At 35.6% G+C, this 16596-nt stretch overlaps 2 protein-coding genes across 3 annotated transcripts in view; one reads left to right on the top strand and one right to left on the bottom strand.

Annotated features, from left to right (window-relative positions):
* Positions 1–5672, bottom strand: part of LOC138336071 (uncharacterized) — a 70181-nt gene extending 64509 nt beyond the window's left edge. Inside the window, exon 1 of the mRNA XM_069285357.1 lies at positions 5556–5672. The gene's annotated coding sequence lies outside the window, so the exon portion shown is untranslated. The remainder of the gene's footprint in view (positions 1–5555) is intronic.
* LOC138336073 (sterile alpha motif domain-containing protein 3-like) overlaps positions 1–13901 on the top strand; it is a 49200-nt gene extending 35299 nt beyond the window's left edge. The window contains exons 1-2 of one of the 2 annotated variants that reach the window (XM_069285361.1): positions 5995–6176; positions 8338–13901. In XM_069285361.1, the coding sequence (XP_069141462.1) occupies positions 8383–9264 (882 nt within the window). In that variant the 5' untranslated portion in view covers positions 5995–6176; positions 8338–8382 and the 3' untranslated portion in view covers positions 9265–13901. Of the gene's footprint in view, positions 1–5994; positions 6177–8337 lie in introns of those variants that run through there. The other variant, XM_069285360.1, reaches the window with a different exon arrangement.
* Positions 13902–16596: the final 2695 nt, after the last annotated feature.

Below are 16596 nucleotides of genomic sequence, written 5' to 3'. Positions count from 1 at the left end.
TACGTTATTGTTTCTAGAATCACTCTGTTTACATATAGTATCGTCACTGGAGTAATACGGATTGTTAGTTTGCGATATTCAGGACAATATATTGTTTATAAGATTGCTACCCCCCCCCCCCAACCCCCCCACCCCCCCCCCCCCCCACCCCCCCTGAGATCGGGATATTGCTAATATTATATCTTCAATCATGCATTGCGTAATTTAATACCAAGTAATTAGTCCGTAATATCCTGATTTAATGACAGACTTGTTTTTTTTTTAGTTTACCTTGGTAAAATGTTTCTTAAGCATAATACCTTGCAGTGTCATAGAGGACTAGCCAATTATTACCAAATTGTACTTTTTGTTAAGGTTCTATCAAAGGCAGAATATTTTCCTTCGCAATTTGAATAATAACCAATATTTCTTTGATTAAAAGAACATCATTTTTGTATCATGTGGAACCGGCAGGTAATCTGTATATTGTGAGCAAACTCAAACGCTTGGAAATTGAAAAACAAACCATCGGTTTATTGTTGACAAAGCATTTAGTACAAAACGTTGCTTTATGTGGAACGCCGCTTCTCAAAGGGGTGTTATTTTGAATTTATTGATAGCTCATGGTTATTAACATATTGGCAGTACAGCCTTCACAACCAACTGTAACTTTTTTCAGTGTTTTAAATTTAGTTATAGATTCATTCAGTTCACATAAAGTCTCTAGTTTTTGCTTTTTGGTTGATGTTCTATATCAAACATCTTGAAACATACCTAGTACATTGATAATTGGCACCTCTTCCCTTTTTCTATCTTTCTATAGGGCTTGCCTCAAGAGCAAGAAAGGAGGAGAAAACCTGATATAATATTGGACAAGATTATACAACACTTAGAGTAAAACATTCTTTTAATGTGTAGGTTTTGACTGTACAAGCATAGGTATATTGAGATCCTCGCTTCAATACCTTAAGGTAACATGATAAATATATCATCATGTTTTGAGAATAGGACCAATTGGTCCGATCTAAGTTTTGAGATACTATATGTATAATATTTGTAAAGTTTAGAATATTGACTCCAATTTACATCGGTTTATTCTGTATATCAGTTATTTCTTAAACCGAAATAGGAATTTAGTATTTAGTTAGCTTTGATAAGATAATTTATTCATTTGGTTTTCTATGGTTTCCGAAATCGTACTCAAACCATTCTGTAAAATTACTGTAGCCTTTTGTAAAATAATCAATAGGTATTCTCCCTTGTTATATAATTAATCTAAAGCCGCTATATCTACAAAAACCTAAGCACATACAGAATTGGTCTACTGCGATCGTGAAAAATGGCAGAGGTTGCCATCTGTATGTTCAGAATAAATGTTTCTACGGTTATTACAGGTGTATATATATACTATATTTATATATATACTATTTTTATATATATATAAATAAAAAGAACACTGTACATGTGATGGGCTTGTCTATAACATAAAAAGAAACACAATATAAAAACAGATTTTTTCTCCCCATATACATAAAAAACACAACTCTCATAAAACAGTTTTTTCTCCCCATGATAATAAAAAAAACCAACTATTTAAAAACAGTTTTTTCTCCCCATATATATACATATATATTGTTATATAGTATATATATATATATAAAAGCTAGTATAACTGTACAGGTGAATGTTTATACTCGTAGACAAATCACAGATAAATGTGCGTAACAAAGACGATAAATACTGAGATATAAGCTTTTTCAACAATTAGAGAAAAGAATATAACAGAACTAAACAGAAAAGTTTGAGAGAGAAAAACAAAAGAGAGCAAAAACAGCATTAATTCATACTATTCAATTTCATAATGATACTTCATAAGCTGTATAGAGCTCATCAGCTATAAACACATAATAGCAGATGTAAAATCTTAACTAAATATACATAGTAAGCGTTGATAATGCATAATTTCATCTGCAGATGAACACTGATTGGAATGATATTAGAATTGCTCTAAAATACCTCTAATACATTGTGTAAGCTCGCCAAATTAAGTGATATATGATATGTAGAGGTAATAAACAGATTTTTAAGAGCTGTGTTTTAAATAAAGAGAATTGGGGATATAAAGAATACAGTGCTCTAACAAATAGGTGAAGATTATAAATGTAGATAAAAGTCAATAGCTTGTACATGTTATAACAAGAACAAGAATAAATAACCTTGGGTACGTCTCAGAATTAAAGTTATGTACCGTCATTACAACAATTGTAGGATACAAGAAACACTTAGATAATAACAATAAGTATTAAGTTTGATGAAACAGAATGTTAGTAGACAAGTAAGTTATCAATTACTATAAAACTCTCATTAAGAAGATAGTATATTACGTTTTGTAGTTAGTGTACTTCAACCACAAGGCGCCATTTAGTTATAAATATATCACGAATATACTATTGCATGTAAGTTAAAATAAGTCGCTCCCTTGCAGGTAGGCTAGTCCATTGAGAACTGATTGATTATTTTAGAATGAGCACAAACTAATTCACATCATTTTCTCCGAGAAATTGTGTACACAATCATTACACCTACCTGCAAGTGCAAGATAAATGTAATATGTAAATGCAGAATACACAACATGTAAAGATCTGGTAAGTAAAATTATAAAGCTTTGGATCTAGTTTATTTTGTAAACAAAGCATGTCCAAACGACTATTTAAATATTCATACTGTTGGGTGACGATGGTTTTGATAAAATTGTGACTGAATGTCAAACCATAGCTCACATATACCATACCTTATGATAAAAGGAGGTATAATATGACGAGTAAGGTTTAAATTAATACATAGGGTAAGTTTCGTACATACAGTAAAACCTGTATAAACTCTAAAGTTGAGCGTCACTCTCTGTGAAACTCTAAAGTTGAGCGTCGCTCTCTGTGAAACTCTAAAGTTGAGCGTCACTCTCTGTGAAACTCTAAAGTTGAGCGTCACTCTCTGTGAAACTCTAAAGTTGGGCGTCACTCTCTGTGAAACTCTAAAGTTGGGCGTCACTCTCTGTGAAACTCTTAAGTTGAGCGTCACTCTCTGTGAAACTCTGATGTTGGGCGTCACTCTCTGTGAAACTCTGAAGGAAGTCTGGCCTGTGATGGGTCAGTCTTTTTCTCCTAAACTGCCTTCAGTTTTCGCTATGACATATTTCGGGGTTGATGTTTGAAAAGTACACGGAATAATTACTAATTATATGACATGTCTTTTGAATATTCATGATACAGACTTACGAAGGTCTCAACTGTCATCACACATATAATACCACAGAGCTGTAGCGGTTCCGGAACCAAATAGCTCAGTAGAGAGCATTAGACGAATGTTAGGTCCCGGGCTCGAAATCAGGTCTGGCTGTGTATCGTCCAGCTCTTGTTAAATTTGATATCTAGTTCCAAGTTAGATAATCACAATACACGAAAACGTATTGTAGATTGTTTCTTGGGAGGCGAAGTCTATGTAGAACGAATATACGTACCCGACCTACTATACCTTTTCGACGACACCATTTTCTATCTAAAAGTCTTTTGAGCTACAATATTGTAGCTAAAGTCTTTGGTAACGGGGGAAAATGTAGCGCTTCTGGACTGCGTCGATCCCCATCAACAAAGTATACCAGGTCCAGAACAAAGCCCTGTGTGGTATTTTTTCCTTATCGCTCCAAAGAGTTCAATACATCTATGCTAACATCGTAATTACTCTACCTTGTATTCCTAATCATACATTGTATAATCATTATGTAATTATGGTAGGTTTTTATTGAGAGTGGAGTCTGGTCAATGATGCTACTCTGGATGTGGCATTAGTTGATATAGTCCAACACAAAGACAAGTTCTTGGCATCATTTATGAGACTGCTAGCTATAGGAGTTTTTATATAAAATTATATGACATTTGATACCCCAAACCTAATATATATGTATATACATGCGTGTATGTATAAATACAGTCCTTAATGTGTCTATTTGTATAACTGTGCTATTCACGTATAATGAGAACCTGAACTTAAAGGCCTATTATATTTCTCACCATACCTGTGTGTAATGAGATGGACATTTATCTAGGACCTTAGTCACCTTACCGATATTCTGTTTATGTTTCGTTGTATGACATTTACACAAATGTTATAAGTTGTCAGCCTGTACAAGGATAGATTAATTACGTACACCCATTATGGGACCTCAGCTAATTATATCCGCCCGTTAATATTTCGCCAAGCTATCGTATGTTATAGCGAACATAGCAGAAATTAGACACTGGATAAAATAAACCGTTATACTGTATATTTGTAATGAATGTTCATACATCACGTGTAGTAATCGTAATTACCGTGATCAGTACTGGAAAGTAATATACCCTGATCAGTATTCTTTAGCAGTCTGCCAAAAAAGTCGTGACAAACGACCGCTACAGAAATGGAAATATTCACTGAATTACTGTATTGTAATTGTACGCACCTACTTTCAATGAATAAAGTATTGTTTAATTTTACGTATTCGTAGTAACTTTGTCTTAAGATGGAGATGAAAACATAGTATAGACAGACTCTCTCCAAGACAAATACATTTGTGATTTTAGGTCATCCTCCTAATGTTAACACAAATAAACAGGACAAGAATTCCAATATTACAACACACAAAAGGAATATACTTCGAGGTTTGAAATTGAGAAATTATGTATTCGCAAATAAGTCTTAAAACTAAGCTCGCAAAATTAAGTACTCATAAGTGATTTACAGTACCAACCCTTCCTCCCCCACAAAAAACATATTTTATTCTCGAGTTATTATACTATGCAGTAAAAATGAATTTGGATGTATATATGTAGACCGAGGACCTTAGAAGTCAGATAGACGGAAAGAGCATACAATAAATGTGGACGACTGGTTCACCCGTTGTCAGTATAATGTGACCGGGTGGGGTGTGTTGCTTGGTGTCTTCGGCGGCATGCTTCAGTGATATAACACTATAAAAAGGGCAACGGTTCTACTATACAAGAAGACATAACATGAATAGACCGCAGTCTTCCAATTTCAACACACTGCATACATGGGAGGCCGTCCTTACATGACCATAGCTGTTAATAGAACGTTAATTAATCAAACAAACAAAAAGAATACATGTATACCATGTGGGTCTACTTAGATCCAATAGTATATGAACTACCAGAAAGTGTACATAAGGGCTGACTGAAAACAATAAATGAGCTTCATGCTTATTGCTCACAGTTGCATATACAATATAATGCATAACGGACTTGCACCAGAACAGACATTGCTATAGCCACCTATAAGTACATCAGTTCCTGTAAATGTTTAAATACAGACCCCTTATCATTTAGTTCATCAACTGTAGGTAACTACAAATCTATGGTATTTTGTCGTTAAGTAAAGTACATAATGTACTCCCGACAAGATTTTTTATGTTCTCAAGAGCGAAGCTCACTTACGGAGCTCTTAGGAGATATGGACTGACCAGTAGTTCAGCTACACACACGACACACTGTCCAGAATACCACTATAAAACAGCTCATACATACCACAGCTGCTTGGAATAACCATTTTATCGATTTCCTACTCCTCTAGAAGCATCCCGGTCCCAGCATTTAAAAGTCTGCCACTTAGAGTTCTTAGTTGTCTTCCCTTGCTTAAGAAGTGTCAATTAATCGATGAAACCAGTGCAGTGAATGCATCGAGTACTCCAGTGTGTAGCGATCTATACCAACATATGAACAATTACATGTACTATGAACAGACACATTGGATACGCTGATATTTATATCTAATCTGTGTTTCTATAGAGGATATGATTTTTATATATGTAAGATGATGCAATGATTTCTAATGATGATAGTCTTTTAATCGTTTTTAAGCAAGAACATCAGTTACATATACTAACACCTATGTGAGTGTTAAAGACCTGTCCATTCTATGCCTGTGCTTTGTATCATTAATGTACCAATATACATGTGATATTCTGTTGCTAATGGCTTTCAAAGCGAAACGACAACGTAATGAAAATGTAAAACATTTAATGCTATTCTACTACGCAGTTGGATACATGATATTGTACAGGGGGCATCACTAGTGTAAACACAATGTGAAGTCTGCTATATAACCAGATAGATCTGGACGTTATACGCCGATACTGCTCAGTGACAGTAAGTATATCCAGGTCAGATGTCTTTGTATTATATACCCTGTTTATAGGTATTGGTAATTGGGAAGTCGAGCTCAAAACACGTTCACTCTTCTTGCGTAATCTGTTTTAATTGTACATTTATTTGGGATGCTGAATGATTGAACATTTTAAAACCTGCTTGTCATATCATACAATGATGTCATATCTAGTTACTAACCATGATGTCATATCTACTCAGTAGCTTAATATGACATCTCGATATGATGCGATACTTGGCACAATTCTCATTCGCCATTATGTATAGATCGAAGGAATGCCTTGATATGAATCAACCATGGAGAGGGACATACATGTATTTGCAAACGTGATTTATGTTTCTAAACAAATGCTGGCGAATGACATTGGGAGAGTGCTGGTACACCTGTGACAGTTGTTTAGATATTGGCAGAGAGGTGGTTAGAAATGATTTGAGTTGTATGTGCAGTTATTTTCATACTAACGAATCAATTTAGAGCTTTTAATATGTTTTTCAACACCAAAAATATCAACATTTGGAGAATTACAATACTTGCAATGCGTAAGTTTTAATTTTGTACAAAAAATAAGACTCAAAATAAGATTTGGCAGTACTGCCAAAGTAATTGTATTGACGCCTACAGTGCAGTGAAATGAGTACATATGGTCAGATCATGAATCCAAGTTGTGGTGTACGATTTCATTTCACATCTTTATAATGTTATTAGTAATCGTAAAGTGACTTCTGCAGATGTTTTCATTAACACATACATAAAGCATAAAAACAATAACTTTTACAGGCAAAAACTATGTGTTGTAATTATTAATGTCTATCAGACATTATACAGTTTTGTTAGTGTATTAGAATGATTTTTACAGTTGTTTTTTTAACATGTCAATTGTTTACCCAGTTTTGCTTGTTTGTTATTGTACAAAAAACTTCCAAGATGATTTATATTACTATGTACATGGAAACTATAATGTTTTAAAAGTTTACACCCAGACTTCTGTATTTATGTTTTAAATACTTGATTATCTAGGGGTTACTGTCAGTGACTAATAGTAGCCCCTGGAATATCAAGGGTATAAAATATCCACCCCTGGAGTGGACTATGTCATAGTAAAACTCGGGGCATTTCAGGAGAGAAAACCTGACCACTCAAAGGCTCTAAGCCATACAGTGATCACACAGATCCTTCAGGTTTACTATGACATGGTCCATGGGTGTATATAACGACAGTGATAGTAACCACTGGATTTTGAGTATGCATGTTTCAGTACATTACCTAACATTTGGCTGCCAACACGGGATAGTAGGCCTACACATGTATGATGTACCACGCCTTTATTCAAACCAGGCAAAGACTTGTTTTCAAACTCAGTGTAGCATATCAATTTTAACCACTTCATTCACATAGAACTACATTAAAACGTTGTGCGCTTATTATGTAATGTACATTCCATTTGTGTCTTAGTATGTCTCGAATCATACTCAGTGTTTATATTGTTGTTTTTATAAAACTGTTCATGTACAGCGCTCTTCACCGATTCAACAGGTGGTGTGTTCGTTTAAACTTCAGACAGACATAACTATACAGATATCTTCTAATTGAGTGGGAGTTCATGCTCTCTTTCGTATGGACTTAATACCATCAACTCTCGCTATTATCTGACAAATGTTTACTGCGATTTTACTTACATTTTACTTGTCGTATAACAACTTAATTAGCAAGCAGGTTATGAACCTATAGTTGGTAAGCGTTATGCTTGAAACCAAATTATTTTTACTGTAGAATAAACATTGTAATGTCGATTCTATTACATGTTTGTAATAATAATATACGTTCTCATATAAAATTCACAATTATATTACATGTTCTAAAACGTTCCTACATAAATCATTAGGCCAAGATGTTGAGCAAATACCAAACATGGCAAACTAGTAGATAGCCATGGAATATCTCTTCGTATATCCTGTTCTTATAAATTCATAATTTTAGATAATACAATACATTATTCTTAAATGAAATCACCTTGTTCTATTTTTTCAAATGAGAAATCTGTACAAAGCAACAGCGATTGAAAATATATGTCGTTACGAAATGAATCATTATAACATGTTTTGAGTTATAAAACAGTTAGATAATATTTTGTTGATTTTGCAGATGGTCATATGACGTGACTGTAGTACTTCAGGCCTTGTCAAGGTCATGTCCCAGAGAGCAAAGCGAAAGACCGCCATGATGACTGCTGAAGTTGTGCCCGGTCCGTCGACGACCGCGCTAGAACGCACCGTGAAGGAAGCTGTGAACATTGAAATATCTCCGGAAAAGAAAGCCAAAGTTTCATCTGAGGAATCCAGTTCTTCTGGCGAAGAAAAAAGTCCAGAAGAAATTCAGCTGTATATGGAGGAGACGTTTGATATTCGAAGGACATTCATTACTATGGAGATGCCAACGGTGGCAACGCTGAAAGAGACTTATCCGCAACTGTTTCAGGGGCGTCAGATGTTAGCCGAGTTCCAGCGAGTTACCAACATAGACATCGATCATACCATACAGGAGTACTGTGTCAAGTACGCTAATGCAATAATAGATATCGCCAAGCACGTGTCTGGCTCTAACCCAATTCTCCGTCAGGCGGAGACAATCAAACAACAGAATGCAGCACTAAAACAATACTGGGACATGGTCACCGCTCTGTGTCTGGTGCCGCTTCTCCTCAAGGAGAACCTTGTCGAAATGGTTCGCGAGATCGGGGAAGAGGATAGTGTGGATCCCAAAGGGAAAATCGTGCCCATACTTGTGTCCAAGGGTCCACTGTTTCACAGTGATGAGTTTGTATTGGTTGTTGAGGAAGAGATCGTTCAGGAGTTTGAAGAATTCACCATAGCATTTGCAACTCTGTTCGCGTCGTACTGGGTGTTTAACATGCAATATCCGAAGACTCTCCACAACACATACAATTTCATGCAAAAATCTGTGCTTCAGTTGAGGGATGGCTCTCCGCTTCCTCCTCCGTGTAAACAATTGGTCCAGCGCTTACAAAAAGCCGGAAATCAAGGACAACAAAAAGGGAAAAATACTAGATAGGTAAAGCAAATGCATATTTTGTATCGTTGATCTCATTCGACCATTGATAAATTCTATAAAAACAACTTGTGTTTCTAAGCAACCAATAATGGTGGTGTAAAAATCGACATCGAGATGACGGAACAAATAACACACAATAACTCTTTATGATTTAGTTTGGTATAAACACACAATGAGGAGGAACGAGATAATCACGTTTTACTAAGTACTGGGGAATCCCTTCAGGGTTTACTAGGAATTACCCGACATTCTATACTACTAGAACTTCCTGACACAACAATAACTTGGAAGGGGTGAAATCCTTACCTTAGTAACACGATTTATTTATCTGTCTGAAATTTGTGACCAACTACATAATATCTAGACCAAGGTATTTATTTTCTTACATTAGCAATACATTACGGTAACCAGTACCCGATCTTCCATCTATATACATATATATATATACCATAAACTGCTTTGCCATCATGGATTTGTGTGGTTGAACTGTCATACGGTGTTGTACGTTCACTTTAAGTAAAACATAAGCATTAGTGGATAATCCACATGGGAAAAACGAAAGATCATGTCATCATACATTTGGTACTCTTACAAACATTTCCATTTTCGTTTCAAATGACCTATTGATACCAAGTAGTAAATTTTTATGGTGGTAACATTTCAATTTTTAGTAGAAAGCAATACGATGCAGATTATGTAGTGTTGTCATAAAATGAGCATATTATGCGTGTCAAAATGAGACTCGAGAAAGAGGAGAAATGACAAAGTTTATTTAAAGATGCTCCACCGCTGACAAATAGTATTTTGTCTCAAGAAAAAACAAAAGCAGACAAATTGGTATTTTTCTACAGTTACAAAAGTTACTTAATTTACACCTTTACCACCATTGAAAAATTTCAGCTTCTAATTTTACTTCAAGATAAAAATACTAAAAATAATTTATTGCATCCCGAAAAAATTCCTTGGCACTATGTCCTATTGAAATTAGGTACTGATCGCGCATGCACCAAAGACAAAACAAATTATCTTATGCAATTTTTTTGTGTTAATTAGACATATATATATTTACATGATTAAACACCAATTAGTGTTCAAATGATGAGTATCATTTATGCTTTGTGGGCGGTGGAGCATCTTTAATGGTATGACAGCAGGTAATGCTAAATTAAAGACACAAAATACATGTACTAGTACATGTAATACATCGAGGGAAACTACACAAAACGTTTTGAAAGTACTGAATTCACAACGGGAAAGCGTGAAAGGCGACTGGGGAAGAAAAAGTAGGACAATGGGAAAGGGATTGCTGGGAAGACTTCTCATGATGAGGCATGTATATTGTCAAATAATGAGGAAAGACAGGCCGTTAATTACATTTTATTTCCCTTATAAGTACCGGTATGTCAACTTGTCAAGGGGAGTTGATAGTGCTATTTGGTGAAGTGTCAGAGAATGCGCAAGATTCTGAGCATTGAAGACATCTGAGAAAGGCAAAGAAAGGAAAGTCAGAACGCTGAGATACCTACTTAGTTTAACGGTAGGATGAAATTGGAACAAAGAGAGTGTCTATTGGGAGAGAAAACAATGGGAGTAGTGTATTGATGTTATTGTTTTATTTTGTTTAGTTCTTTGTTAGATTTGTGGACATGAGCAGAATATGTAGCTCTTTCCATGATTTTTCCCGTTATTTTACATGATATTAGATATAATATTTGATTTTAATTATACAGCATGTATACTTATTGTTTAATTTTATGCAAATGGTTTTATTTGCATACAAGTATAATTTTCAGTTATTTGATTTTATCATAATTTGTATCATTCGAATTTTATGGCATATTTTTTAAAAGTGACTGGTTGTTTTGTCACATAGATGTCAAAATTCCTGAACAGCATTAAGTATTGTGTGAGGCATTCTATTTGTGTGTAGTATTCGTTGTATTGAATTGAACAGCTACGTACGCTGTGGATTCTTTTTATGTTGTTACACCAGTACAGTAAAGCCATAATTAAACAGCTTTATTTAGCAAACATATTAGGATTACATTCAACTGTTGGACACCTTCAATAGATTGTTATACATGTAGAAGAATGTTATGTGTAATTATCAGTAGAATATTAATTTTAGATAGTAATTTTAACATATTTAAAAATAACTAGTTATAATATTTACATATTTCGTTTTTGACGAATTTATAGTCATTTAAGAGATTCTGACACCTTGCACTATTATTACAATTATATAATTCATGTAACTTGCGCTTCCCCTTTATTTACCGGCCCTGGGAAGGAAGTAAAATTAAAGTTATTGTATTAATATTAGTTTCTTTTAAAATCCTATCCGGAAGCTGAGTAAGCGCTAAATTTATAAGAAACAAGTTAGACGTGGATTTATCTGTCAGAATCATGACATTGCCATATAGCTATATTACAGTATAAATTTACATCTCAGAATAGCAACATGTGCATCTAATAGATTATACAACAAGCATGTTAATAAAACCGGTACTGTATTTGAACTTGAGTTAACAGACAATCGATCATGATGTACACCAGGTTTTCTTTCGTGATTCTTGAAATTACATAAAACCCATAATACTTTGTGAAACCATTTGTATACTGATGTTGTACGTGGTGAGTATCCACTGGTTGTGAATAAGTAACGATGGTGAAGGTCCCTACTAAAATCTGGACAGTATAGGTAGGATTTTGTATTGTACTTTAGCGTAGAATATTGTGTCCGAAGCTAATAGTTAACAGTATATCATATATAATGTACATCTTCCTCCTACATTGTATTAACTTGTGTTAAAGTTATGGAGACATTACAAAAACACTCGATTCATCGATGTGAAAATCAAATTGTGACACCGGTATATCATATTATTTTTAAGAAATCAAGGACATCATGTATAGTTCATCCAACGCCATTTTTGCGGTAGGTGAAAGCAACAATACTTGTAAATATTGGAATGTTTCTTTAAAGTGAACAGTCGGGCAAGAATGGCTAAAGTCGGTAAAAATGGTGTGAATGTATCCAGTATAATTTCTTATGAAATGGAAAAATAAAATCTCTCATCAAAATCTGTCTGCGTACGAAGATATTAATTAAAAGTATGGGAATTCTAAAACGTCCTCCCGGCTCACTATGTCCGTGGTTACATTTCCACACAGCCTCGCTTTCGATGCTTTCAACTTTTCTTTACTTTAATGGTCAGAACTGGGAAACTAAGCAGAACTTGACCGTCGTATTAATATGTGAGAACTTTTGGAAGGCCAATGAACGCATTTAGACTGGTTTTCTTTGCCCAACTATTCACTTTAAACATCATAAGTATTATATAATTAGCTAGAGTAATTTGTCATATGTGTCCGTTTGGTGGGTGATGGGTGTTTAGCACTTGAAAATCTGCTTAGCATTTCGTTTTGTACAGATATATCCTCACTTTTTGTTGTTGGTACATACATACACATACAGTTGTGATTCAACAAAGAACCTTATAGGGGGATACTCGACACATTATACATACTATTATATAGGTAATTATCGTTCTTGAAGCTTCTTTGCTTTATTTAGATATAAACACATTAAATTAGTCATACGATCTAACTAAACACTTTTTATTACAATATTTGTAATATACAATATGGAACATTTATGCTGAAGAAAGTGAAATCGTCCTTTAAAAGCAGACTCAGTATAATCATATTTTCATTCATGTAACAGTTGTATGGTCAAATGCAATATCCTACTTTGTTTGTAAAACTAGTTCGTGTAATTTTAGATAGATCGTTGTTCTTTAATCGTATTGTATACCTCTGATATATATTTCAGTAATGGCACAATAACAGTCTGAACCGTGCTAGATAATAAATGATACTACTCTCTTGTAGATGGCAACATTCTTCACCTTCAAGCCGACTTGTTCTCAATAGTACTATTTGAGTCGATGTTGCCTGTAGTTTCCTATTCTTTCGGGCCAGGTGATAATGAAGACACACATCGCCAGAGGAAGTTTGATGCCAATACTTAGATCTATTAGTATTCTGTTCTATATCTCTATCCAGTTGTTTTTGGCTTCCTGTAGTCCACTTTCCTATGGTAGCTTCAGGCTCGCCATTCCATATGTCAAGCCGTTATTAGGCTGTTTTGAATCATAAATTGCAAATGTACATGTACATGACCTTTTTGGCACCAATAGTTTACGTTAAATTGTCCAGTAGTTCTCCATTTGTCTCTTCATTTGAAAATGGCACAGTCAGTTATTAATTTCTTATCGTTAAAGGGAAGTATGTTTTGATATTAAAGCAGCATTTGTCGGAATTCCAAAGATCAAGAAATCAAATGACGCCTGTTTTATTTGGTTTCTCCACAATATTGTTTTGTATAGATACCTGGTGTATGTTTTATTATGCTATATTGTTAATGCTTGTTAAATGTTTGTTAGGCGTGTATTTTGCTGAAGCTTTTACATTATTGTTGGTGCTACCAAATGGCATTTTTAGTATACAAGTCCCTTTGTATATGTTGCAGTATTAGTCGTTCATGGTTTATACAGTTGTTGTATGTTAATGTGTTGTATTCTTGCTTATGTATATCACAAATGTACATTAAAATGGTGTACTGCCGAATTAAATGTCTTGAGTTTAAATTACAAAATGATACATGAACTAAATGTTATAAGTTCAGTGTCAATTCAAAGGTCAGTGCTGCTGATAGACTGCTGTACAATCATTGTCATGCATTAACGTTTCTTTAGGACAACTGAAGAGTACTTGAATTTCGAGGATTTATCTTCACCAATTTAAAACCTACATTTTAATCTTCAAGCCACAGACTATAACTGATAATGCTTAAAACTCTTCATACACATGTCAATTTTCAGAACATTAAAAGACTTTTTTTGTGTTATTATACATCAAACTACTAAGTAAGCATACTTGCTTATGTCTACAGTTCAAAAGATTCTTTTTTCTTCAATGTCTCTCTTGCTAAGTAAAGTTACCTTTGCAACATGAACCTTTTTAGTATCTTTTATTAACAAAATATTACTGTAATTGGAGTTTCAAAGTGGATGTATCACAAGATATTTAAAAAAAAGGATATAGGTAGTGTATGTTAGTTTAAGACTTGGGTAAATACATTTACCAGCGACATATATATACATTATAATTTGAAGTGAAACAAGGTAATCTGTTTGATATCGTTCAGTGCATCCTGACTATATATATAGTCACTGCACTATGTGACGCACTTTAGAGACAAAAAATAATGTATACTCTATATATGGCAAATTCTTTCATCTTGGATATCTTCGATACTCTAGGGGTTACTGTTATTGTCATATATCCATCCCTGGAACATGTCATAAAAAAGCTGAAGGCTGCTCAGCAGAACAAAACAGACATATTTCAGCCTGTACCGGATTTCATGTGAACATTACAGAGGCAGCGACTCCCAACGTCATAGCCACAAAGTCAACTACAGTTTACAGTTACTCAAATTCATGTGCAGCAAAGGATCTGCTTATCTGGTAGTGTACAAAAGAGCCTTCAATTTTGCTATGACATTCCAGAGGTGGATATGTAGTAAGTGATTGTAATCCGTGAAGCATCGAGGATGCGTATTGGAGCGTGATTAATGTTGCTGAACTATATTTAAAACTCTGTATAATGAACTTACTTGAATAGGCTGCATGGATGTTAAAATGAGGTCATCCCCTTCTGCCTTCCAAGTATCTCAATACAGCATTCCTTCCATGGAACTGTCAGTTCCACCATGACTAATCGCCTGCTCTGACCAGATCATAAATACATTGCTCTAGATTGGCTTTGATGACATTGGAAAAAACACCAGTGTCCTCTTTAAACCCAGATGTCTGACTAAGATTGCCTGCTGTATCCCCCCTTTCCATACTCAGATGTCTGACTAAGATTGCCTGCTGTAACCCCCGTTTCAATACTCAGATGTCTGACTAAGATTGCCTGCTGTAACCCCCGTTTCCATACTCAGATGTCTGACTAAGATTGCCTGCTGTAACTCCCGTATCCATACTCAGATGTCTGACTAAGATTGCCTGCTGTATTCCCCGTTTCCATACTCGGATATCTGACTAAGATTGCCCGCTGTAACCCCCGTATCCATACTCAGATGTCTGACTAAGATTGCCTGCTGTATCCCCCGTATCCATACTCAGATGTCCGACTAAGTTCGCCCGCTGTAACCCCCGTATCCATACTCAGATGTCTGACTAAGATTGCCTGCTGTAACCCCCGTATCCATACTCAGATGTCTGACTAAGATTGCCTGCTGTATCCCCCGTTTCCATACTCAGATGTCTGACCAAGATTGACTGCTCTATCCCCCGTATCCATACTCAGATGTCTGACTAAGATTGCCTGCTGTATTCCCCGTATCCATACTCAGATGTCCGACTAAGTTCGCCCGCTGTAACCCCCGTATCCATACTCAGATGTCTGACTAAGTTCGTTCCGCTGTAACCCCCGTATCCATACTCAGATGTCTGACTAAGATCGCCCGCTGTAACCCCCGTATCCATACTCAGATGTCTGACTAAGATTGCCTGCTGTATTCCCCGTATCCATACTCGGATATCTGACTAAGATTACCTGCTGTAACCCCCGTATCCATACTCAGATATCTGACTAAGATTGCCTGCTGTATTCCCCGTTTCCATACTCGGATATCTGACTAAGATTGCCTGCTGTAACCCCCGTATCCATACTCAGATGTCTGACTAAGATTGCCTGCTGTATTCCCCGTATCCATACTCAGATGTCTGACTAAGATTGTCTGCTGTATTCCCCGTATCCATACTCAGATGTCTGACTAAGATTGCCTGCTGTATCCCCCGTTTACATACTCAGATGTCTGACCAAGATTGACTGCTCTATCCCCCGTATCCATACTCAGATGTCTGACTAAGATTGCCTGCTGTATTCCCCGTATCCATACTCAGATGTCCGACTAAGTTCGCCCGCTGTAACCCCCGTATCCATACTCAGATGTCCGACTAAGTTCGCCCACTGTAACCCCCGTATCCATACTCAGATGTCTGACTAAGATCGCCCGCTGTAACCCCCGTATCCATACTCAGATGTCTGACTAAGATTGCCTGCTGTATTCCCCGTATCCATACTCGGATATCTGACTAAGATTACCTGCTGTAACCCCCGTATCCATACTCAGATATCTGACTAAGATTGCCTGCTGTATTCCCCGTTTCCATACTCGGATATCTGACTAAGATTGCCTGCTGTAACCCCCGTATCCATACTCAGATGTCTGACTAAGATTGCCTGCTGTATTCC

The sequence above is a fragment of the Argopecten irradians genome, chromosome 12 (assembly GCF_041381155.1).
Source record: "Argopecten irradians isolate NY chromosome 12, Ai_NY, whole genome shotgun sequence".
Classification (NCBI taxonomy): Eukaryota; Metazoa; Mollusca; class Bivalvia; order Pectinida; family Pectinidae; genus Argopecten; species Argopecten irradians.
This window is presented reverse-complemented; position numbering and strand designations above follow the sequence as displayed.